This window comes from Choloepus didactylus, chromosome 11, assembly GCF_015220235.1.
Source record: "Choloepus didactylus isolate mChoDid1 chromosome 11, mChoDid1.pri, whole genome shotgun sequence".
Taxonomy (NCBI): domain Eukaryota; kingdom Metazoa; phylum Chordata; class Mammalia; order Pilosa; family Megalonychidae; genus Choloepus; species Choloepus didactylus.
The window spans coordinates 64391938-64419334 of record NC_051317.1 but is presented as its reverse complement, the minus strand read 5'-3'; the positions used below and the strand labels follow the sequence as shown (position 1 = coordinate 64419334).

The window sequence follows — 27397 nt, the reverse complement described above, 5'->3', positions numbered from 1 at the left end:
ATAAAAGGTAACAAAATATAGCATGAAAACATGCAAAGGAAATGAAAATAAATCTTTTACCTACCTTTAATTTTTATAAAAATGAATAGAAGAGTTGTTATTTTACCGATACAAAGTTTTAACTGTGTATGTGTGATAAGTGAGGGATTCTATACTTTGGGGCCTTTGCTTTACCCAGGTACCCTCAATCAAATCTGGTTTTTATTGCTATGCTTCATTTGCAAGGACTTTTAGCCCCACTAAAACTTTGCTTTGTGTAACTTTAATCAAGGATATTTAGTATCATTCAAATTGTAATTTGGTAATTTACTGATTTGATTTTTTAAAAAATAATAATTTACAATGTTTATAACTATACCATTTGTGTATGTATTCAGACAGAGATACACATCCATCTATCTGTAAAACGAGTTATCAATAAGTAAAAGGGATTCAGACCAAGGACATTTGAACAAATATAGAACATGGAAAAATATGCTACATTGATGACTTTCTAAATGTCTGTGCTCAACAACGAATAGATATTGCACACTACCCCACAAGCATCTAGAATCAGAAACATCATTTTATAAGAACTTCTGGCTCAGGTTACCTGTGTCAAATAAATATCAAAGCTCTGGGCAAACGGCCTCATAGAGGCCAAGTATCGAACAATCAAGCAAGCATCATCATAGTCCACCGTATCAGAGTTCATCCTGCAACAAAAGGTCATTAAAAATTTGCTTATTTTTGTAAATTAGGTACATAGATGTCAAAAAGATAACTGCAAAGTACGTTTCCCCTCTGGGTCTTACTTTAATGTGCTGAACTGAGAAGGTGTAGTTTTAATAATGCTTCTAAGAAACTTTTTCCGGTTTTCAGCTCGATGCATGATTTGACCAGTTGTCTCAACTTCCTTTGCATGATGTGTTCCTTCAGATGATTCTTCATCTTTCTGAGATTTCATTGCTTTTTCTGTTTCCAGAGTTGTGTCACGGAACCATTGGGCTATGTAGAATTTACGAGAAAACTAGAAAGAAATTAGGTAGACTTGAGCTTGAGGAAATGAATAACAAGATTTCCAGTCCACTGATAAAGTTAGAGTGCTCACAATCAGGAATACAATTATTGAGGTTTACTTTAAAACAACTTCCTTTAGAAAAAAAAAGATTTTTTAGAAAGTCAGACTTATTATCTTACCTTATTCCACTATTTACAGTAATGATTGCATAAGATACTAATTTGATAAACACAACTATATTAAATAGAGAATGCTATTATCAACTACTTAACTAGTGACAATGTCACACAACAAATCAGTAAAATTTACCAGAAAAGTTTAGAACAAATGTAAAAATTGCTGAAGGTAGAAGACTCCGGTTGTTTTCAAATCTTGTCTCAACTTCAGCAATAAATACACAGGCCAATTATTACTGAAATAGTTTAACAACAAGGAACCCCTGTAAATATGTTCCTTTCAATACAAACTGAAAACACTGAAGTGACTGGCTGAATAGGTTAGTGGTTTCCAACCTCTTTCAACTACACATCCCATTAGAAAAAAAAAAAATTACCCACTATATATATACACTATTCTCTAATGTAGTTTATAAATTCAATACACAAACCATTATACTAAATTTTAGTTACATTATATAACATACATAAAAACAGACTTAAGAATTACAATTAAAAAAAATTCTAATCATTTCTTTTAATACATTAATAGATCATCGATTACATCACTTGGTTTATGCCTAATGTGAGGACCAATAATTTAGCCTAGTCTCAAAGATAACCTATTGAAAGATTTCTAAATATTTCCTTAGTCATGCAATTCCAGTACACTACAGTACCTGTACCAGAATTCCATATAAGACAAATCAATCGATAAGCATTCTTTTTTGTTTCAATTATCAAGTATCCCTTTGTTTTATCTTCTCAAAAATCAATACAATTCTAAACAACTAATTTTCCCTTTTCATGCTATTTCCCAATTTTCTTTTGGAACCAATTCAAATAAAACATGTGATATCTCCAAAAAGAAAAGAGAGAGAGAAAGAGAGAGGAAACTTACCACTAGTGAAGGATCAGTCTCAGTATTTTCATCCAAGTAATCAAGCAATGCTTTTTGCAATTGCTGGATTTCATCTTCTCCTCCTGAAACCTACAAGAATAATTGAATAAGAATAAAAAAGACATTACTATTGTACTTTGATAAATCATCTAGCTGTAAACAAATCTAAGGAAAAGAACTGATAAATGATAAAGATGAAAGAATTGATAAATGACAAAGATGAAAATAAAAGAATTAGTGTGCTGGTTTGAAACTGTTATGTACCCCAGGAAAGGCCATGATCTTTCAATCCAGTCTTGTGGTACAGACTTATTTTGGGTGGGACTTTTTGAACATTTTTTTCCATGGAGATGTGACCCACCCATCTGTGGGTGTAACCTTTTGATTAGATTATTTCCATGGAGGTGTGGCCCTGCCCATTCAGGGTGGGTCTTAATTAGATCACTGGAGTCCTTAACAGAGCTGAGAGCCCACCCAGACCCAGATGCTTGGAGATGCTGGGAGATGGAGAAAGAAGGATGTTTGGAGTTGCTAAGCTAAGAGACGAAGCCTAGAGTTTGCCCCAGAGAAGCTAAGAAAGGACACTCCCATATCCTTAGAGAGAAACGCCCCAAGAGAACCAAGTGGAGAGCTGAAAGAAGCTAAAAGAGACAGATGCCCAGAGACATTTTGGAGAAAGCCATTTTGAAATGCAACTCAGGAGCAAAGGACCAGGAGACGCCAGCCATGCGCCTTCCCAGCTGACAGAGGTGTTGCGGATGCCATTGGCCTGCCTTCAGTGAAGGTTATCCTCTTGTTGATACCTTAGTCTGGACACTTTTATGGCTTTAGAACTATAAATTTGTAACCTAATAAACCCCATTTATAAAAGCCAATCCATTTCTGGTATTTTGCATTCTGGCAGCTTTTGCAAACTGGAACATCTTATACCCCTCTTGTGAAAAGGCAGCCTACTCAATGGAAGAAAATATTTGGAAACTACATATCTGATAAGGGTTTAATATCCGGGATATATAAAGTGATCCTTTAATTCAATAATAAAAAGGCAAATAATCCAATTAAGAAATGGGCAAAAGACATGCATAGACATTTTTCCAAAGAGGATATACAAATGGCTAAAAAGCACATGAAATGATGTTTGAGACCAATAGCTATTAGTGAAATACAAATCTAAACCACAATGAGAGATCATTTCACACCTAACAGAATGGCTACTATTAAAAAAACAGAAAACTGCAAGTTTTGGAGAAGATGTGGAGAAATAGGAACATTTATTCACTGTTGGTGGTAATGTAGAATGATGCAGCCACTATGGAAGACATTTTGGTGGTCCCTCAGGAAGGTAAGTATAGAACTGCCATATGATCTGACAATTCAGCTGCTAGGTATACATTCAGAAGAACTGAAAGCAGGGACACCAACAGATATTTGCACCCCAATGTTCATAGCGGCATTATTTCCAGTTTCCCAAAGACGGAAACAACCCAGGGGTCTGTCAACTGATGAAAGGATAAACAAAATTTGGTGAGAAGAAATGAAGTCATTACGCATGTGAGAATGTGGAGGAACCCGGAGAACATTACGTTGAGTGAAGTAAGTCAGACACAAAAAGGCAAATTTTCTATGTACTCACTAATATGAACTAAATATAACTATAAACTCATGGTGTTAGTATTTAGAACTTGGGTCACCAGAAGATAGAATGAGTGCAGAGAATGGGAAGCTAATGCTTAATTTGTGCAGAATATGTAATAAGGTTGATTGTAAATGTTTGGAGATGATGGTAGCTCATTATAGTGAGTATAATTAACAGAGATTATATGTGGGTGCAACTGTGGTTGAAAAGGAAAGTTTAGGGTCATGTATGTCAACAGAAGGAAAGCCAGAGGATGAAACACGGGACTGTATAACATAGTGAACACTCCTCAGGATGAAAATGTTCTATAATTGATGTGGTGATGAATGAACAACTCTGTGAATATACTAGAAGACACCATACACTTTAGATAGATTGTACGTATGTGAATTTATCTCAGTAAAACTGCTTTTAAAAAACAGAATGATAAGAACATATCAAAAGGACACAAAAACCAGCCTGAAGGAGCTCTCAGTGGTAAAACATTAGGACAATTTGAACAATAAATAACAATAGCTATAAATAGGGCTTGTAGTACTGTATTAATGTAATTTCTTAATTTAGATAGCTGTACTACGGATATGGTGAGAGCTCTCGTTCGTAGAAAATACAGACTATGCAGTGGTGTTTAAATTTCAGCATGCACTAGAACCACCTGAAGGCTTGTTAAAACACAGACTGCTGATTCAGTAGGCCTGCAGGGAGCCAGAATTTGCATTTCTAACAAGTTCCCAGACGATGTTTACGCTGGTGATGCTTGTCTAGGGAAATCACACTTTGAGAATCAATGCAGTGGAGAATTCTGGGGTAATGGGGCATTATGCCTTCAACTTAACCTCAAACGGTTCAGGAAAAAAATTTATGCAAATACATACACACATACATATGTGTATTTTTAAAGAATGATGAAGTGAATATTGTAAATTGTCAACAGTGAGACACTTCACTGTTGTGAAGTGTTTATGAGGATTCTTTGTATTATTCTTCCAACTTTTCTGTAAGTTTGAAATTATTTCAAAATAAAAAGGAATAGAAAGAAAATGAAAATAAGAGTTGTAAATGGTAGAATTAGAGATCATTCTTCCATCAATTTTCGTGGGAACTTTTCGTATTACTGCCACTTCATCCACACTTTGAAAAGAAGAGGAATAAATGAAGCAATAACACACTTTTTCCCTAGGATGAAAACTTTCTAATATAAAGAAAGGAAAAGAAGCCCTCCTCACCCCCTCCGAAAAATAAAAAGAGACACAGCATTTAAAAGTATAGAACAATCTAATTGGGTGTGCTAAATTACCATTCAGTAAGTGAAAGATTTAAATAAAATCACCATTAAACCAAATATAAAATAGCATATACATTCATTAAGTAGTTCACAAAAAGAAAGCAAACTAAAGATTTATAAATACCATTTAAAAGTTTCTCTTAGACTTTATAGTTCACGCTTAGATCTTAACTTTCTCTTTGGGGCTTTTAAAATAACAGGTCACTTTCTAGAATCTACAAAATGAAATGTAACATTAACATAAGAATACGTAAAGAAAGTACTTAATTATTATTTATCACCCAAATTTTAATCCTTTATCGGAATACCTGTTTTAAAATTCTTTCTATAGACCCTTGATCCATTTTGCTGGTAACTGCATCTTTCCTCAGTCGTGCAGCAACAGTTCCAAGGTAATCAAGGGACGCCACTCTTAAAGCCATCTCTGTTGACTTGTTACTGAACTGATGAACCTAAATGTCAAAATAAAGTTAAGTTTGCCATTAATTTAATACATTTATAAAAATATATTTTAATAGCAATTTATCATATGAATTCCAAAAAAGATTACAGATTAAACCTTCTTATGATGAAAACAGTTGCATTTCTTTAAATGTAGGCTGAGCTCTTTATTTGTTAAAAAGAAAAAGAAGGGATATGATTAAAAATTTCTTAGGGTAGAATTCTGATGCTTATGAAATGTTACCTTGATTTTAGAATAGTTTAATATTTTTTCCAGTTCACAAAATGTAAAATATCAAAAGCTTTGTAACAGTCTATGTTGCACATGTGCAAATGTAGTTTAAAAATAAAAGAAGAAACCACAATATTTCTGTGCATTTCCCTACTGCATTATATAACGGATTTAAATGTGCCATATGTTTTCAGAAATATTCTTAAAGACAACAAATAGTTTACTTTATTCATCTTCACGATTTGAAATGAATATCTACAATAACTTATGACTCAGTGTTAAGGGATGCTTTTAAATGGCAATATAACTCTTCCAAACACTGTTTCCTTATCTTACGTAATGAAATGAAAGCACCAAAAGTCACAACATTTGAAAATTTTCCACAAGGTACAGATGATATTGTGTACAATTATGCACATGCAAAATAGAGATGCAATGGTCATATTTCCTTACACATTTTAAAAGAATTTCATCATCTGTGAATCAGAGTACATCCTCATTATGTTGTCTTCTAGTAATGTAACAATCTTTAAATGCTATACTCTTACCAACAGTCTCCCTAACAAACTAAGGAGTAGTTCAGCAGCTGGCCATTCAGGCTTATTGACTGTTGAAAGAAGGTCTTGAACAAAATTTTCAAACAGTGGTCTGTAATCTTCTTCACCTTGCTTACTACCACATCTGTTCAAAAATAAATGATGAAAAGGCTGTGAATTTAGGTGACATGTTCCCCAACATTACTGAAATTGCTACCAAGTTTATTCTTTATATATCTAGTAATAAGGTATAGGAGAGTCCATGCAATAAAATTTAGTTTACAATGAATTTCTTTTTTAAACTTATTTTTCCCCTAATGTAGGGAATTTATTGATTAATACTGACATTACTTTCTTGCAAGTATGACAAATTTTTAAAAATGACCACTGTTTTTCTGTCTAAAACATTAACAAATTCTTACAGAAGCTACATAACTTTTCACCACAAACTTTACTGAAGCAAAATTTTTTAATATGCCAATTGTCTCATTATAAAGAACAGGAAATTAAGGGCCAGGGAGACAAAATGACTTATTCAAGGTGCAGGTTATGGCATAACCTGGATTAATCTTTTTCTTAAATGAACTATACTCTATGCTGTGGAAAGTACAAACAGATTTATGTTAACTTTACTAACTTTTTAAGGAAGATGGAGAGGAAATTTTGGGCTGTTCGCATGGCTGTTTCATAAGAGTTGGTAATAACAACATCCTGATCAACCTAGAGTGAGAAAAATGAAATTACAGAGATATCAGAAGAAATAACCAACAAGCAAGTTATCTCAGTTGCTGGCCCATTTTATTACCAAATAGGAGTAATAAGCTTAAACAGTAAAATGTTCAAACTATTCTTTGTATTTAAAGAAATAAGCCACAATTAGCAAACTAAATATATTTCAATATTTTACAAAATCAAAAAAATTAGAATTCATTTAAATTTAGCAAAATAGGTAAAAGACTGACAAAAGTAGTTATAAATGTAATAATAATAGTTGCTTCTCCCAATCCACATCAGAACAAGATGAAATAAACTGAAAATACCAAAAGATAGTTTAGGAAAAAAACACTACAGGCCCAAAATTTATAAGACACTGGAATATAACACAAAAGAAAATACAACTACTTCATTAGAAATTTCAAAACTAGGATATAAATAGGCAATTCATAATTGTGGAAACCCAAAAGGTGAATAAACATAGGAAGACTCAAGCTCACTAGTAACCAACAGTGTGCAAAATAAAACAAGATACCACTTCACACTGGTAGTTTTTTGCATCTAGTTTTTCCACACTAGGAAGAACCACAGTGGGAATGCAAAGTGGAAATTGACAAATTCCAGTAGAGTTAAAAATGTATGTACACTATGATTTAACTACTCTACTTCTAAGTATATATGTAGAGAAACTACTGCTTTAAGTTGTGATACAGTTATATGATGTGTTTAACTCAAAAAAGAATATAGTGTGAGATACGTATATTAAAAATAAGGTGCCATTCTCCCACGGAACCTTGGAACAACTAGCAAAGGAACTCTGGAAAATAGATAAAGGGTTGCAGTAACTGGCCGAATGTCAAATAAAACAAACACAGCTTTAAAAAAAACAGAAGTTTGTGACACTTTTGCTGGCCCATCACCCACGCCACCCAGTGCACTGTAAAGCCAGCCTGTGCTCCCATTCTGGGTCCCTGGCCCTGAATCTGGAGGAAGAATAATAATTCTTATGCAGATACTGTGGTGCTTTTATGTTGGTACCAATCTATGCAGTGACAGCCTGAAAGACTGAACCAGAAAATGTGTCTCAGGCTCACCATGCCAGAACCTTGTCCTGAAGGTAGAAGCAGCTTGCAGATATCTAAAGCAGTGTAACCTGAGGAAAGTATTACCTGCTTTAAGTCATACAATAGTGCACCCAAGAGGGGGAAAAAGTCTATTTAATAGGGTGTAGAGGGGGTATTTGAATTCCTGAGGCCTCGAGCAAGCACAAATCCAAGACAAGATGCAGGCTCAGCAAAGAAAGGAAAGGACACTGCACTTCACTTTCACCTCAGGCTGATCCCCGTAACAGGAGAGAGAAACTTTGAAGGAGAGCACCAGCCAATGCAGAATCAATTTGCAGAGAATGTGAAAGGCATTTTTTTTGCTTTGGCTTGTCTGTTTTTCCTAGCTCCTGGAACCCAAAGAAATCCCTATCATGGACAGCTGGATACAAGCTTAAGGAACAGACAGACCAGGGACTAAATCCCAGGGTCAACAATTTAAAATATTAAAATGCACACTCTGTAACAAAAGAATAGAAGAAAAACAAAGAAACAGGAAATGACGGTTTATTCAAAGGAACTAAATGACAATCCAGAAACTATCAATGAAAAAGAACAGACTTTAGACATACTGGACAAAGACTTTTTAAAAAAAGATTCTCAATATGATCAAGGAGATAAAGGAAAACACAGAAAAATAACTAAAGAATATCAGGAAAACAATGAATGAATAACATGAAAACCTCAAAAAAAAAAAAAAAGGATAGAAATTTTAAAAAGGAATAAAACAGAACTACTGGAGTAGAAGACCACAAAAACTGAAATGAAAAGCTCCCTAGAGGGTTTCAAAAGCAGATTGGGGGAGGCGGGGCAAGATGGCAGACTGGTGAGCTGTATGTTTTAGTTACTCCTCCAGGAAAGTAGGTAGAAAGCCAGGAACTGCGTGGACTGGACACCACCGAGCAATCTGACTTTGGGCATACTTCATACAACACTCATGAAAACGTGGAACTGCTGAGATCAGCGAAATCTGTAAGTTTTTGCGGCCAGGGGACCTGCGCCCCTCCCTGCCAGGCTCAGTCCCGTGGGAGGAGGGGCTGTCAGCTCCGGGAAGGAGAAGGGAGAACTGCAGTGGCAGCCCTTATCGGAAACTCATTCTACTGATCCAAACTCCAACCATAGATAGACTGAGACCAGACACCAGAGAACCTGAGAGCAGCCAGCCCAGCAGAGAGGAGACAGGCATAGAGAAAAAAAAAACAACACAAAAAACTCCAAAATAAAAGCGGAGGATTTTTGGAGTTCTGGTGAACATAGAAAGGGGAAGGGCCCTGAGGCGCATATGCAAATCCCGAAGAAAAGCTGATCTCTCTGCCCTGTGGACCTTTCCTTAATGGCCCTGGTTGCTTTGTCTCTTAGCATTTCAATAACCCATTAGATCTCTGAGGAGGGCCCTTTTTTTTTTTTTAATCCTTTTTTCTTTTTCTAAAACAATTACTCTAAGAAGCCCAATACAGAAAGCTTCAAAGACCTGCAATTTGGGCAGTTCAAGTCAAGAGCAGAACTAGGAGAGCTCTGAGACAAAAGGCAATAATCCAGTGGCTGAGAAAATTCACTAAACACCACAACTTCCCAAGAAAAGGGGGGTGTCCGCTCACAGCCATCATCCTGGTGGACAGGAAACACTCCTGCCCATCGCCAGCCCCATAGCCCAGAACTGCCCCAGACAACCCAGTGTGACGGAAGTGCTTCAAATAACAGGCACACACCACAAAACTGGGCGTGGACATTAGCCTTCCCTGCAACCTCAGCTGATTGTCCCAGAGTTGGGAAGGTAGAGCAGTGTGAATTAACAAAGCCCCATTCAGCCATCATTTCAGCAGACTGGGAGCCTCCCTACACAGCCCAGCAGCCCAGAACTGCCCTGGGGGGACGGCACTCACCTGTGACATAGCACAGTCATCCCTCAACAGAGGACCCGGGGTGCACGGCCTGGAAGAGGGGCCCACTTGCAAGTCTCAGGAGCCATACACCAATACCAAGGACTTGTGTGTCAGTGGCAGAGACAAACTGTGGCAGGACTGAACTGAAGGATTAGACTATTGCAGCAGCTTTAAAACTCTAGGATCACCAGGGAGATTTGATTGTTAGGGCCACCCCCCCTCCCTGACTGCCCAGAAACACGCCCCACATACAGGGCAGGCAACACCAACTACACACGCAAGCTTGGTACACCAATTGGACCCCACAAGACTCACTCCCCCACTCACCAAAAAGGCTAAGCAGGGGAGAACTGGCTTGTGGAGAACAGGTGGCTCGTGGACGCCACCTGCTGGTTAGTTAGAGAAAGTGTACTCCACGAAGCTGTAGATCTGATAAATTAGAGATAAGGACTTCAACTGGTCTACAAATCCTAAAAGAACCCTATCAAGTTCAGCAAATGCCACGAGGCCAAAAACAACAGAAAATTATAAAGCATATGAAAAAACCAGACGATATGGATAACCCAAGCCCAAGCATCCAAATCAAAAGACCAGAAGAGACACAGCACCTAGAGCAGCTACTCAAAGAACTAAAGATGAACAATGAGACCATAGTACGGGAGACAAAGGAAATCAAGAAGACCCTAGAAGAGCATAAAGAAGACATTGCAAGACTAAATAAAAAAACGGATGATCTTATGGAAATTAAAGAAACTGTTGACCAAATTAAAAAGATTCTGGACACTCATAGTACAAGACTAGAGGAAACTGAACAACGAATCAGTGACCTTGAAGATGACAGAATGGAAAATGAAAGCATAAAATTGGAAAAGAAGAAGTAAAATTGTCATTGTTTGCAGATGATATGATCTTATATCTAGAAAACCCTGAGAAATCGACGATACAGCTACTAGAGCTAATAAACAAATTTAGCAAAGTAGCGGGATACAAGGTTAATGTACCTAAGTCAGTAATGTTTCTATATGCTAGAAATGAACAAACTGAAGAGACACTCAAGAAAACGATACCATTTTCAATAGCAACTAAAAAAATCAAGTACCTAGGAATCAACTTAACCAAAGATGTAAAAGACCTATACAAAGAAAACTACATAACTCTACTAAAAGAAATAGAAGGGGACCTTCAAAGATGGAAAAATATTCCATGTTCATGGATAGGAAGACTAAATGTCATTAAGATGTCAATTCTACCCAAACTCATCTACAGATTCAATGTAATCCCAATCAAAATTCCAACAACCTACTTTGCAGACTTGGAAAAGCTAGTTATCAAATTTATTTGGAAAGGGAAGATGCCTCGAATTGCTAAAGACACTCTAAAAAAGAAAAACGAAGTGGGAGGACTTACACTCCCTGACTTTGAAGCTTATTATAAAGCCACAGTTGCCAAAACAGCATGGTACTGGCACAAAGATAGACATATAGATCAACGGAATCGAATTGAGAATTCGGAGACAGACCCTCAGATCTATGGCCGACTGATCTTTGATAAGGCCCCCAAAGTCACTGAACTGAGTCATAATGGTCTTTTCAACAAATGGGGCTGGGAGAGTTGGATATCCATATCCAAAAGAATGAAAGAGGACCCCTACCTCACCCCCTACACAAAAATTAACTCAAAATGGACCAAAGATCTCAATATAAAAGAAAGTACCATAAAACTCCTAGAAGATAATGTAGGAAAACATCTTCAAGACCTTGTATTAGGCGGCCACTTCCTAGACTTTACACCCAAAGCACAAGCAACAAAAGAGAAAATAGATAAATGGGAACTCCTCAAGCTTAGAAGTTTCTGCACCTCAAAGGAATTTCTCAAAAAGGTAAAGAGACAGCCAACTCAATGGGAAAAAATTTTTGGAAACCATGTATCTGACAAAAGACTGATATATTGCATATATAAAGAAATCCTACAACTCAATGACAATAGTACAGTCGGCCCAATTATAAAATGGGCAAAAGATATGAAAAGACAGTTCTCTGAAGAGGAAATACAAATGGCCAAGAAACACATGAAAAAATGTTCAGCTTCACTAGCTATTAGAGAGATGCAAATTAAGACCACAATGAGATACCATCTAACACCGGTTAGAATGGCTGCCATTAAACAAACAGGAAACTAGAAATGCTGGAGGGGATGTGGAGAAATTGGAACTCTTATTCATTGTTGGTGGGACTGTATAATGGTTCAGCCACTCTGGAATTCAGTCTGGCAGTTCCTTAGAAAACTAGATATAGAGTTACCATTCGATCCAGCGATTGCACTTCTCGGTATATACCCGGAAGATCGGAAAGCAGTGACACGAACAGGTATCTGCACGCCAGTGTTCATAGCAGCATTATTCACAATTGCCAAGAGATGGAAACAACCCAAATGTCCTTCAACAGATGAGTGGATAAATAAAATGTGGTATATACACATGATGGAATACTACGCGGCAGTAAGAAGGAACGATCTCATGAAACATATGACAACATGGATGAACCTTGAAGACATAATGCTGAGCGAAATAAGCCAGGCACAAAAAGAGAAATATTATATGCTACCACTAATGTGAACTTTGAAAAATGTAAAACAAATGGCTTATAATGTAGAATGTAGGGGAACTAGCAATAGAGAGCAATTAAGGAAGGGGGAACAATAATCCAAGAACAGATAAGCTATTTAACGTTCTGGGGATGCCCAGAAATGACTATGGTCTGTTAATTTCTGATGGATATAGTAGGAGCAAGTTCACAGAAATGTTGCTATATTAGGTAACTTTCTTGGGGTAAAGTAGGAACATGTTGGAAGTTAAGCAGTTATCTTAGGTTAGTTGTCTTTTTCTTACTCCCTTGTTATGGTCTCTTTGAAATGTTCTTTTATTGTATGTTTGTTTTCTTTTTAACTTTTTTTTCATACAGTTGATTTAAAAAAGAAGGGAAAGTTAAAAAAAAAAGAAAAAAAGAAAAAGAAAAACAAGGAAAAAAAAAGATGTAGTGCCCCTTTGAGGAGCCTGTGGAGAATGCAGGGGTATTCGCCTACCCCACCTCCACGGTTGCTGGCATGGCCACAGACATGGGGGACTGGTGGTTTGATGGGTTGAGCCCTCTACCACGGGTTTTGCCCTTGGGAAGATGGTTGCTGCAAGGGAGAGGCTAGGCCTCCCTATGGTTGTGCCTAAGAGCCTCCTCCCGAATGCCTCTTTGTTGCTCAGATGTGGCCCTCTCTCTCTAGCTAAGTCAACTTGAAAGGTGAAATCACTGCCCTCCCCCCTACGTGGGATCAGACACCCAGGGGAGTGAATCTCCCTGGCAATGTGGAATATGACTCCCGGGGAGGAATGCAGACCTGGCATCGTGGGACGGAGAACATCTTCTTGACCAAAAGGGGGATGTGAAAGGAAATGAAATAAGCTTCAGTAGCACAGAGATTCCAAAAGGAGCCGAGAAGTCACTCTGGTGGGCACTCTTATGCACACTTTAGACAACCCTTTTTAGGTTCTAAAGAATTGGGGTAGCTGGTGGTGGATACCTGTAACTATCAAACTACAACCCAGAACCCATGAATCTCGAAGACAGTTGTATAAAAATGTAGCTTATGAGGGTGACAATGAGATTGGGAAAGCCATAAGGACCACACTCCAGATTGTCTAGTTTATGGATGGATGAGTAGAAAAATAGGGGAAGGAAACAAACAAACAGACAAAGGTACCCAGTGTTCTTTTTTACTTCAATTGCTCTTTTTCACTCTAATTATTATTCTTGTTATTTTTGTGTGTGTGCTAATGAAGGTGTCAGGGATTGATTTTGGTGATGAATGTACAACTATGTAATGGTACTGTGAACAATCGAAAGTACGATTTGTTTTGTATGACTGCGTGGTATATGAATATATCTCAATAAAATGAAGATAAAAAAAAAAGCAGATTGGGGCAGGCAGAAGAAAGAATCAGTGATTTGAAAGTATAAATAATTAAAGCTGAAGAGCAGAAAGAAAGTGAATTTTAAAAAAATAAACACAGCCTAAGAGACCCATGGGACATCATCAATTGTTCCGAAATATGCATTAGGGAAGTTCCAGAAGGGGAAGAGAGGGAGAAAGAGGCAGAAAGAATATTTGAAGAAATAGTGGCTGAAAACTTCCCAAATTTAATGAAAGAAATGAATGTGCACATTCAAGAAGTAAAATGAACCCCCAAAAAGATAAATTTGAAGAAAACCAAGCCCAGACACACAGTAGTCCAATTGTCAACTGCTAAGGACAAGAGAGTTCTGAAACCTACAAGAGAAAAGCAACGTGTTATGTATAAGGGAATCCCAATAAGATTAAGTGATGATTTCTCCTCAAAAACCTATAGAGGCAAGAAAGCAGTGGGAATAAATATTTAAAGTAATGAAAGAAAACAACTGACATCTAAGAGTCTTGTATCTGGCAAGAGAGTCTTACAAAAATGAAGGAGAAATTAACACAATCCCAAATAAATACAAGCTGAGGGAGTTTGTCACCATTAGAACTGCCCTATAAGCAATACTATAAATGGAGTTCTACAGACACAAAGGAAAAGACACCAGATAATGGATTGAAATGGCATAGAGAAATGAAGTCTTCTGGCAAAGGTAATGCCAGTACTACAGTATTTATTTTCTGGTAAGTAACTCTACTTTTTACTTCTTACAGGTTCTACAATATAAACATACAAAAAGTAATGGTAAATCTATGGTTCTGGACATAAAATACATACAGATACAATTTGTAACAACTATAATAAAAAGGTGGGGGAAGAGAGGTTATGGGAACAGTGTATATGTATGCTACTAGAGCTAAGTTGGTATAAAATAAAACATGACTGTTAAATATTTTGGAGGTTAAATTTAAGCCCCATGGTAACCACATAGAAACACACAAAACTGAAAAAGATGTAGAGAAAGAAATGAGAATGGACTCAAAAAAAAAAAAAAAAAAAAAAAAAGGTCAAATATATTTGAAAGTAGGAATTAACAAAAGAATTGAGGGACAAAAGGTATAGGACAAAGATTAAATAGCAAAATGGCAGAAGAAAGGAAGAAAGTCCTGTATTACCAGTAGTTACTTTAAATGTAAATGGATTAAACTCTCCAGTTAAAAAGCAAACATCATCAGAATGGATAAAAAAAGCATGGCCCTACTATATGCTGTTTATTAGACATGCACATTAAAATCAGACACAAGTGGCTGAAAGCGAAATGTTGGTAAAAATATATACCATGGAAGTAGTAACCAAAAGCTGGGGTAGCTACACTAATATCAGATAAAACAGAATTTTAATCAAAAACAGTTATGAGGGATCTGGGAACCACTGTTTTTGTGGAGGTCCCTGCTGGCCACAGCCCGGTCCCCAGCATGGGGCTGCTGGAGCTGTGCAAGGAAGCGTTCGGACATCCAACCTCTACTGGGTGCTGGGTGTGAAACGTGAGGCCTCGGACGGTGAAGTCTGACGTGGCTACCACAAAGTATCCCTACAGTTGCACCCAGACAGGGTGGGCAAGGGCAACAAGGAGGATGCCACTTGCTGTTTCCAGATCCTTGGAAAAGTCTATTCGGTTCTAAGTGATAAAGATCAGAGAGCAGTGTATGATGAGCAGGGAACAGTGGAGAGGACTCTGCTGTGCTAAATCAAGACTGGGACTGGGAAGCATATTGGAGGTTACTCTTCAAAAAGATATTGCTAGAAGACATTCAAGCTTTTGAAAAAACATACAAAGGTTCTGAAGAAGAGCTGGCTGATATTAAACAGGCCTATATGGACTTTAAGGGTGATATGGACCAGATCATGGAGTCAGTGCTGTGTGTGCAGTACACAGAGGAACCCAGAATAAGGAACATTATTCAGCAAGCAAGAATAAAGGGAGAGGTCCCATCAAAGCCTTTGTCAAAGAATCAAAGCAAAAGATGAATGCAAAGAAAAGGAGGGCTTGAGAATAGGCTAGGGAAGCAGAAATGAGCAGGAAGGAGTTGGGGCTTGATGAAGGGATGGATAATTTGAAACAGCCATTCAGAGCAGACAAAAGGATCGACAAAAGGAAACAGACAGTTTTCTGGCTCAGATGGAAGCAAACTACTGCAAACCTTCCAGAGGAGGAGGGAAGAAAACAGCTCTCAAGAAAGAAAATAAATAATGGATTTTTCTCTTCAAAGGTCCTTATACTAAAGGTACCTTTGTAGGCACTGGAGTCAAGATTTGAAGGCAAAAGTCAACCCAGACCCTGAGAGAAATTGTCTTTCCAGGCTAAATTATTCAGATCAACTTTGTAAACCAAGCAGAACCTCTCAGTCTGATTTTGGTATTTCCTGGAAAGCACCTGACATTCTGTGAGGTCCTACATGAAGGAAATTGGTGGTGATAGTTGGCAGAGGGTGCTATACTTTCTTGACAGCACTTGCATCCATGGATCTCTTCTGTAAATGGAACTCCATATAGAATGTGGGTCTGTCACATATTGCCTTTAGCAGTTGTCATTTTGCCCCAAAGGAGTGAGTCGCAGAATATTCAGGGTGATGTACACATGTATTAGAACAGGTACTCCATCTAGCTAGAACACTTTCAGAACACTTGCCGAATAGCTGTCTGCAGAATACTTGCCAGTTTGCCTTTGGTCTTAACGGTCTTGAATAGACCCTCTCTCCTTTTTGTTTTACTCAACCAGGTGTACTCTATGCTTGATATATAGGAGGAACAGATGTTCACATTCCTTCAGTCATTTTTGTAAGACTTGTATGCGATTAAATAAACTAGTTAAAAAAATTAAGTTCTGGGGGCTTTTTAAATGATCCCAGTGATCATTTAAAACATGATCTAGAAAAAAGATGAATGATATTTGGGTTGGATTCAGAAGAAAGAAGAAAAATAGTCTCAGTATTGTAGTATACACTCCAGTTTACATAACATAAAGAGATATGTTTGGAGTCCTGCCCCTAACGGCTGAATTTCATTAGGCAGGTCACAGAGCTTGCCTGAACTTGTTTCTTCATCTGGTCAAGGGGTGAGGGAGTTGGGCCAAATGACTTCTTAGAGGTCCCTTCGACTCTTAACTTTGAAAGGTAAGCCATCTTGATCCAGTGGTTTGTTATAATGCACTCATGGTATTGGTTTGTGAGAACGGCACAGAAATTTTCACTTACTTAGTTGAATAGGTATGTGTTAATTAGAATATTTGAAAAACTTTTACAGGCTGTTCAACTTTCAATCTCTAATTTATAATATTTTCAATACCATATGCATAAAACAAGTCTCGGTACTGAGCTTTATGTATCTTAATTTGTCTGAGGTAAACACATGACATATTTTCAGTTTCTGATTACAAACAAGTTAAAAAATACTCTTTATTAAAAATATAATTAAAAAAAAAAAAGTTATGAGGGCCAAAATGGTCATTATATACTGAGAAAGGAGTCAATTCGACAATAAGACATAAGAATTGCACCTAACAGCAGAGCGCTGAAGTGTAGGAGGCAAATACTGACAGATTTGAAGGCAGAAATAGACATTCTATTGGTATCTAAAAGGAGACTTTAATATACCACTTTGAATAATGGATAGAACACCTAGATGGAAGATCAATAAGGAAACAGAAGACTTAAATAATACTCTAAATGAACTAGACCTAACAGACATATATAGACCACTTCCTCCAACAACAACAGAATATGCACTCTTCTCAAGTACACATGGATCGTTCTCCAGAATAGAGTATGTGTTGGATAACAAAACAAGTCTTGATAAATTTTAAAACATTGCAACCATACAATGTATCTTTTAAGACCACAATGGAATGAAGCTAGAAACCAATAACAGAGGGAGAAATGGAAAATTCACAAATATGTGGAAATTAAACAGCACATTCTTAAACAACCAAAGAAGAGATAACAAGGAAAATCAGGTCATTTCTTGAGGCAAATGAAAATGTAAAACTCAATAAACCCAAACTTAGGGGATGCAGCAAGGGCAGTACTGAGCCAGAAATTTATAACTCTGAATGCTTACACACACACACAAAGAAAAAAAAAAGGAAGATCTCAAAATAGAGACCCAATCTCTCAACTGGAGAAATCCAGAAAAAGAAAAGCAAACTAAACACAAATAGATCAGATAATCAGACAGAAGGAAAAAACATAGCAATTAGGCAAGAAAAAGAAATAAAAGGCATCAAATTGGAAAGGAAGAAGTAAAACTTTCCCTTTTGGCAAATGGCATGATTCTATATAAAGAAAATCCACAAGAAAGCTACTAGAGCTAATAAATGAATTCGTTAAGGTGGTGGAGTACAAGAGCAACATGCAAAAATCGGTACTGTTTCTAAATACTAGTACCAAACAATCTGAAGAGGAAATCAAGAATTTATCATTAATAATACATATTAAATTTTTATTAATTTATAATAATTCAATTTATACTAGCATTTACAAATAGAATTTATAATAACAACTAAAACAAATTATTTAGGAATAGATTCAACCAAGGATGTAAAAGACTTACATAAGGAAAAGTACAAAACATTGCCAAAAGAAATCAAAGACTTAAAGAAATGGAAGGATATTTTCTGTTCATGGATTGGAAGACTAAATATTAAGATACCAATTTTAACCAAAGCAATTTATAGATTCAATACCATGCCAATCAAAATTTCAACACCCTTCTTTGCAGAAATGGAAAAGCCAATCATCACATTTATATGGAAGGGTGAGGGATCCTGAATAGTCAAAAACATCTTGAAAAAGAAGAACAAAGTTAGATGACCCACACTTGCCAATTTTAAAAGTTATTACAAAGCTACACGAATCAACAGCATGGTTTTGGCATAATGACACACACAGTCTAATGGAATCGAATCAAGAGTTCAGAAATAAACACTCCCATCTATGGCCAATTGATTTTTGACAAAGGTGTCAAGAACACTGAATGGGGGAAAACCACTGTCTCTTCAACAAATGGTGCTAGGAAAGTTGGATATCTACATGCAGAAGAATGAAGTATGACCCCTATTTCACATCAAATACAAAAATTAACTCAAAATAGATCAAAGACTATATACAAGAACTAAAATGATAAAACTCCTAGAAGGAAACATAGGGAAGCATCTCAGGGCTTTGTGTTAGACAATGGTTTCTTACCTTCATTGTGAAAGTAAAAAGACATCCTACTCAATGGGAAAAAATATCTGGAAACCTTATATACAAGAAAGGTTTAATATCCTGAATAAAGAGTCAAATGGACATATCTTCAAAGAAGTAGTAGTAATGGCCAATAAACACATGAAAAGATGTTCAACTTCATTAGCCATTAGGGAAATGTAAATCAAAACCACAATGAAATACCATTTCACACCTACTAGAATGGCTATTATCAAAAAAGTGGGAAATAACAAATGTTGTAGAGGATGTGTAGAAACAGGTACCTTCTTACATTGTTGGTGGGAATGTAAAATGGTGCAGCCACTGTGGAAAACAGTCGTGTTTCCTCAGACAGTTAAGTCTAGAATTACTGTGTGATATGGCAATCCCACTTTTAGGTATATGCCCAACAGAACTGAAAGCAGGGACATGAACAGATATTTTCATACCAATGTTCACAGTGGAATTATTCACAATTGCCAAAAGATGGAAGCAACCCAATGAATAATAAATGATGAATGGATAAACAAAATGTGGTACATCTATACAGTGGACTATTATTCAACCATAAAAAGAAAGTTCTGATACATGTGGCAACATGGGTGAGCCTTAAGACTTCAATGTTGAGAGAAATAAGCCAGACACAAAAGGATACACATTGATACTGAAATAATTAGAATAAACAAATTCAGAGTCAAGTACTAGAATACAGGTTACCAGGGACTGAGGCAGGGACAGGGAATGGGGAGATAATGCCTAATTGGTACAGAGTTTCTGTTTGGGGTGATGAAAAAATCTGGATGGTGGTGAGACAGCACAATGCTGTGAACAGAATTAACATCACTGAATTATATATTTGAATGTGGTTTATGTTGTATATATGTTACTAAGATAAAATGTAAAAAAAAAAACTACCAAGCCACAGGATTGTATGTCACAGGGAATAAACCCTACTGTAAACTTTGGACTACAGTTAACAGTATAATTTTAATAGTATTGTTACCTCAATTTTAACAAACCACAACACTAATGCACAGTGTTAATAGTAGGAAAAACTGAGTATGTGAGGTGGGGTATATGGGAACTCTCTGCTCTTTGCATGATTTTTCTATAAACTTACAATTTCTCTTACAGAGAGTGGGAGGGGGAAAAAAAGAATGGGAAAAGAAAAAAAAAAAAGAGAAAGACTGAGGAATTCTTCCAGATTAAAGGAGATTGAAAAGACATGACTACTATTCTCTTTGTTCTTGAGAAGATGGCAACGCACTGCCCAAGTCAGTGGTGTTTGAATGTTTGGGTAACATCTGTCAATCACCCACTGCAGAAGCTGTTTTCAGAAAACTTGTAATTGATTAAAATATTTCAGATAATTGGAGGATCGACAGTGCCGCAACATACACTTATGAGATAGGAAACCCTCCTGATTATTGAGGGCAAAACTGCATGAAAAAGCATGATATTCTTATGAATCAAGTGGCCTGGCAGGTTACCAAAGAAGACTTTGCAACATTTGATTATATACTGTGTATGGATGAAAGCAATCTGAGAGGTTTGACTAGAAAAGGTAGTGAAGTTAGAAACTGCAAAGCGAAAACTGAACTACTTGGGAGCTATGATCCACAAAAACAATTTACTTTTGAGGATCCTTATTATGGGAATGACTCCAACTTCGAGACTGTGTACCAGCAGTGTGTTAGGTGCTGGAAAGCAGTTTTGGAAAAGTCACAATAAAGCTGCATCCATTCATTGCTAAAGGTCAACAATGATTAACATCTTAACAGCGATGTTCTAGGTTTTTCAGTCAGTGTGTTAAAAGTGCAATGCTTCATAGCTCAAGGCCACAATTTTTTTGTTCAATTGATTGTTTATCTTAAAAATAATTGTAGATAGAAATCAATGTTGTGTTTGGCAGAAGAATTAATAAAAATCTTTGATTCAGAGAGTTTATGGGGTACATTAAATGTTCTTAAACAAACTGGACCATTTATATTGCCCCAGTTACAAAAATAGTGGAACAAACAAAATAGTAGTACCATAAAATATGTTTTGTGTGTGTTTTGTAACAATCATTTCTTTCCAGTGTTTAACCTTAAGGTACTAATCCAGTGATGGCTATCATTCTAATACACTAAATAAGTAATTAAAACATCACTATCTGGTCCAAGTCAATATCTGAGCCCATTGAGATTTTTACATAATCTACCTCTTTATTAAGTCAATATGTATAACCTGATGGACAAATGTCCTCTATTCACCTACACTACCTCGTTTTACCCCAGGGCCTTTTATTGAATTAGAAATCCCTAGTCATAGAGGGTCATAATCTTGATTGTAAGTATTCTGATTCACACATACCCAGAGTGTACAGTTGTATGTTACAAGGATAGGAAAGAGGATGATTTATGGTATGGAATAAATCTTTAGCATTATTCTTAATTTTTATTTATCTAGTTTATTTCATGAGGAAGTCAGTTTTTTGCTCCCATTTGGACAACCTTGCCTCTGAAAATCTGTATCCAGAAAGGACACTGTATGCTGTTTCTTCTTATGCTCACTCTGACAAATGTGTCTGTTGTATATGCACATATAACCCAAATGTCAAATATCACATATTGGGTTAGATGTGAAAAAAAAATAGTATAAAAAGCTGGAAAAAGAGAATTCTGTTATCTTGAAGTCCTTAAATAATATGTTACGTGTTATTTACAGGAGAATATAAGTAATTTCTGTGTACTTTGAGATAACCGTAATTTCAAATTCATTTGGATATATATCAGAAAAGGTTGTTTTCAAAATAAACTGGGGAATATAAAAATATAATTATAACAAAAAACAAACAAAAAAAAGACATGACTACTAAACACAGTGTGGGATCCTAGATGTATCCAGAAAAATAAAGGACATTGGAGGATAACTGGCAAAATCCAAATAAGAGCAGAGATTAAATAGTATTGTACCAAGGTTAATTTCTGGTCCTTGATCAATGTGTTGTGGTTACATAAGGTATTAATATTTGGGGAATTTTGAATAAGAATAAATGGGAATTCTTTGTACCATTTTTGCAGCTTTTGATAAAACTGAAATTATTTCAAAATAAAAACTAAATAAGAACCTAAATAAAAAACAACGTTCAGTGAGAAAATTAGCTATAAATGTCACTATATCATTAATATAAACTTTAAAAAAAACAGAATAATTTTACATTGAATTTTATTGCTGAAGAAATAAACGGAAGGAGATAAATATACTCATGATATTGGTTACCAGTTGGAAGGAAGAAAGATTGGAGACTAGACAATGGGTTTGGGAGAAAGGAGAAAGCAAAAGGGGCTTAAACTTTTTTTGTAGTACTTGTGTACTTCATTATTTACTAAGAAATAAAACAGATTTTACATACTTTTTTTTGCACTCTCTCTTTTTCTCTTATATCTGGTTATAACAGAATAGATAAGGAAATAAATTACTCCCATTTCTCTTGAATTTTTTATTTTGGCAAAAATATGGAATTTGGAAAAATTATAACCCTGGTTGGAAGAAAGCAGATCTTAGCTGTAAGTTATCCATCATGATGGCATAAATTAATTTTCCACAAGAATTTCAAACTAAACATATTATAACTGTATGTTATTCATTAATATATATTATACTATTTACTTTCACATTCTGTATTTCATTTGAGACTAACAACCTGGTTTGATAACCATGTCAGGTATAACCACCCCCATTTTACAGCCAAGGAAACAAACTCAGAAAGATTAAAGTGACTTGTATGTTTCAGGACTGGCAGATGTAAGAGTTAGAATCAGAACTCCAGTTTCCTAAAGCCCATGTAGCACTCTTTCAAGGAACCTAAAGTCTAGTCATGAACCCCTAATTAAGAACTTCAGTTTTATAAGAATGACAGAGAATATAGGTTCTTCCTACCATAAAAGTACAAAGTAGTAAAATCTTTAAAAGGTTCCTTACCTTTTTATTTGAATCCTCTTCTGAATTAGCATCCTTTTCTGATGATGGTAAGTGTACTACACACTGAATAAGTTGTAAAACCAGTGCTGTAACCATCTGAATATACATAGGCTCTCCATCCATATCACTACTGTTTAACCTGTTATGGAAAAGAAAAAATTTATATCATACAGAGTGTGAAGATAATTTCATTTTACATATCATCTGTAATCTATAATTTTCATAATTTTCATTTACCAGTAGTAAATGCACTATCTTCAGTGCTTATAATGGTGCCCCATGTCTAATTGTTCTTAATAATTAGAAAAAATATGAAGTAAATGGATATGCATACTCAGATAATTATAATAAGTAAACAGAAAAACACAGCATTTAATAGCAGTATCTATATTTTACAAGCACTAAAGATAAAAAAATTTTAAAATGAAAATAAATATTTCTAAAAATGATTTAAAACTTGAAGTCTTATGAATTCTGGTATTCATTTTCTTATATTAAAATCTGTTACAAAGCTCTTGTCAGTGCTCAAGCATGAGTTCAGGGGCACAGATTATGAAAAATAAATTTCTAAGTCTTTTGTTCTACAGATATTCTAGAAACTTAAGAATTCGTTTTATATGCTGATAGTTTTTCTTCAGGTTTAATAGACAACAGATATATCAATATACAATTAGCTCAAAAAATGACTAAGACAAAAATAATTAATTTAGAGAAGACAGCTTTGAAAGAAATGTTAAAATACTGCTATACACCAGGTCAGCACATTTACTCACTCAAGGATATTATGATGATGATCACCGATGATGACCACAGCAGCCAACATCCCTTAGATACAGTGCACTTAGTGATTTAAGAGCATTTAATCCCCATGTCTATTCTTTATACTGCCAGTAGAGAAATCTTTCAACTTTCTCTGTAAAATATTATTTAATGGCTTCCCACTGGCAAAGGATCAAGTCCAAGTTCCTTGATATGACTTATAAAATTCTCTTTGAACTGCCCATGACTCTTTTTTAGCCCTATTTCCTATTGCTCTTCCCATATGGACCAGTGGTTCTCAACCAGCGATGATTCTGTACCCCAGCAACAGTTGCCCAGTATCTGGATATAATTTTGGTTGTTACAACTGGAAGGTGGAACATTTCTATTGGCATCTAGTGGGTAGAAGTCAGGGGTGCTGCTAAGCATTCTACAATGCACAGTATATCCCCGCCCCCCTCCCCCACAGCAAAGTGATGTTGAGAAACCCTGCAATAGATCTTTACACTTGAGAATCACTGAACATCTCTAAGTATCCTGAATATGCTAAACAATTTCATACATGTAAGCTATTCTTCATACCACTCTGAATGATTTTCTCTTCCTTACTTGCTCATTAGAAAATAAATCACACAAAAATGATGAGGAAATAATTTATGACGGTTATAATATAATGGAGTTCCTCATTGCATTTGTCTTCTTAGTTACCTGAAGTTCCTTAAACTCCTCTTGCTAGTTGGTAATCTTGCAAGTGAAGTAAAAATTTCTTCTAGAATTAACTGCCTATGTTTTTCATATCTTGAGAATACCTGTTTAGTAATTACAAGATTCCAAATTAAGCTGATTACAATGAATTGAAAATGAAACAAAACACATTAGACTTAACAATTAATACAATGTGATTAAAAAAATACTATCTGCCATTTAGAATGAATGTCTTTTAACATGTTCAATGGTAATGACAAAATAATTGACTCAACTATTCTATCATCAATTACAACATTCTTATAGAAGTCAAAGAGTACACTGGCTTCATTTAGAGGTATACTAGTTTCTGGGTATGGAAAGTAAGACAAAATTTCAATGATTTTGAGCTATCATAACATTATCGTAAATAACAAGGAATTACTAATTGAAATATTTTTTAATATTTGAAGTGTTTTAAATTTTGACAAAAAGAAAATAGCCCAACAAATTCACGAAACTGAAAAATGAGTTCTAATACATAAAATCAAAGCACACTAAAATAGTCCTTATGTTCAAATAAGTCTACGGAAAAACTCAAATTTTCGTTAATTTTTGAAAGATTGGATTAAATCACGTTAATTTTATTTTATTTGGGGGATAAATACAAATTGATGAAAAGTATACTTACTGCAGTTACTAACTTAATGGCACACAACTGAAGTTCACTGACATTTTCCACAAAAAATGGTGTTATTCCCATCGATGATACCTGCAGAAAAAATAAAAAACAAAAAAAAGGGAGAGTAATTAGTACACGTCTTCTAGTTGATTTCTGTAACATTCTACCTCATTAATTTCAACACATTCATAAACTCACTGGAAAACACCAAGAGGCCATCTTCTTTCCTTTCATCTAATCATCATCTAGTCCATTCTCTTTTCCCCTTAATCCTCCTCATCCTCAGGCACATTAGCACATACAACAGTGTGTATCCTTCACAACTCTCATTTCCCTAATCTCCACCTTTTGGATTGATAATGTTACAGGAATATAAAAAACCTGAAAAACATTTTGCTCTACCAGACAAAAAATATTCTGGCACATTCTAAAGGAAATGGTAACTTATCTTCCAAATAATTTAAAGTTTGGACTTTACACTCCATTCACCTGTCTTCTGGTCAAAATGTTTATTTTTTAAACTTCCCTGAACTTTCATTTCTTCAATTTAGATAGAGTATACTTTGAAATGGAAAAATTAACATAGTCGGTTATTATTATTGAGCAAGGTTATACTGGACTCAATCAGAACCTCTACTCTTAAATTGCTTGGTCTAAAAATGCTTCAGAAAAACTTACCTGAAGAATTGTTGTGTCTGTAAGAAGTTGTATCTCTAGCAATTCCGATAAGCTGCTAACAATATCACAAACTTTGTTGTAAAGCATTACTATTACTCTCTGCTTATGGGTAGAACATTTGGCCCGTTTTGCCTTTGAACTTAATAAGCCTCCTGAAATGAAAAAAAATTCAAAACAAGAGAAATAGTGACTTTTAATAATTTTCAGTCAACAGTACTAAAACTGTTTTCTGAATTAACAGAACACACTTTTTTTGTTTGCATAAAAATACAAACTTTGAAATAAAGCTGGCGATTTATTAGAAGAGAAAATTATTCTTCAGGGTTAATTAGAAAGAAAACAAACATTCTTATAATAGCTATTCTATGGTATATTTCAGTGGCTATTAAAATCTTGTGTCTAAAATATTATTTTATCTTTTTTCTATCTTTTTTTCTTGGAGTAGGATAGTAAGATTATATTTCCTGTGAAGTTAATTCATAACTATTAAACGATCAAACGTAGATGATTCATGAAGCTGAGTTTTCCATTCCTTTCTCTAAATGTATATAATACCTATTTCTTTGCTCATTTATAAAAGTTAGGCATATGTGGAAATCATTTTACAGTTACTATTTGGGGTAAAATTAGGAGGAAGTGATAAATGGGCCCTGAAGCTAGTATTATCTGGGATTTTCCCTGACCACTAGAAATTACTTCTATTATGCATAAAGAGTTGCTAAAGAAATTATTATTGAACAAATAGTAGTTCAAATAAGAGTTCTATATTCTCGTTAAATCCAAAATCAAAGTCAATGTTTATTATAATTCATGTGATCTAATAATTTTGGGCCTTTTAAGCCATTGTATTTTGACTCATGCAACACAGAAAATGTATATTACAGAAAATCCTGACATTAGATTCAAAGAAAAATTAACAATAGAAAAGGGCAAACTAACCTCCATGAGGATCTAATCTGTACACAGGATCATACTGAGGATAAAGTGTATTCTGCAAATGAAATTTAGTGTACTGTATAACTCTCTCAATTACATCCTCAATATATACCGCTTTTGGCATGTTAGGAGATGTCATAATGTTGATAGTTGTAAGACAGGCATCTGCTGATTTCGTAACTCGCTCCATAATAAGGTCTCTCCACAACCTTTCTTCTTCTTCAGTATCGTTATTCTATAAAACAGCACATTGTTAATAAAATGGAAATAAACACATTTGCAGGTTCAAAATGAGAAAAAAACTGATACATTTGACTTTCACTGGTGGAAAATATGGTAAGAGTTTTGATGTGTGTACATTCTTTAAAGAATATCAAGAATGAAGTATAAATACGACGACAGTACTTTAAACAAGATTTTCGTTTTGTTTCCAAACATGATCTACTCTACTTTCTATTTTCACCACTATATGACACTCCATTGATAAAGTTATAGTCACACTTTTATCTACTATCTACTTTATCAAAATTTAAGTTTTAGCTTAAGACTACAGTTATATATAAACAATTTTGCATTTGTTGTATAAACCTTACATATAGTCAAAAAACTATAAATTCTGC

At 35.3% G+C, this 27397-nt stretch overlaps 1 protein-coding gene and 1 pseudogene across 7 annotated transcripts in view; one reads left to right on the top strand and one right to left on the bottom strand.

Moving 5' to 3' along the window:
- NIPBL (NIPBL cohesin loading factor) overlaps positions 1 to 27397 on the bottom strand; it is a 248519-nt gene that overhangs the window by 36248 nt on the left and 184874 nt on the right. For all 7 annotated transcript variants that reach the window (XM_037798981.1, XM_037798980.1, XM_037798978.1 and 4 more), the window contains 11 exons: positions 26781 to 27012; positions 25842 to 25993; positions 25173 to 25253; positions 24506 to 24606; positions 23039 to 23177; positions 6824 to 6906; positions 6199 to 6331; positions 5286 to 5429; positions 2057 to 2146; positions 795 to 1009; positions 593 to 695 (listed from right to left, as the gene is read on the bottom strand). In XM_037798981.1, the coding sequence (XP_037654909.1) occupies positions 593 to 695; positions 795 to 1009; positions 2057 to 2146; positions 5286 to 5429; positions 6199 to 6331; positions 6824 to 6906; positions 23039 to 23177; positions 24506 to 24606; positions 25173 to 25253; positions 25842 to 25993; positions 26781 to 27012 (1473 nt within the window). The remainder of the gene's footprint in view (positions 1 to 592; positions 696 to 794; positions 1010 to 2056; positions 2147 to 5285; positions 5430 to 6198; positions 6332 to 6823; positions 6907 to 23038; positions 23178 to 24505; positions 24607 to 25172; positions 25254 to 25841; positions 25994 to 26780; positions 27013 to 27397) is intronic.
- On the top strand, positions 15305 to 16080 carry LOC119506098 (annotated as a pseudogene).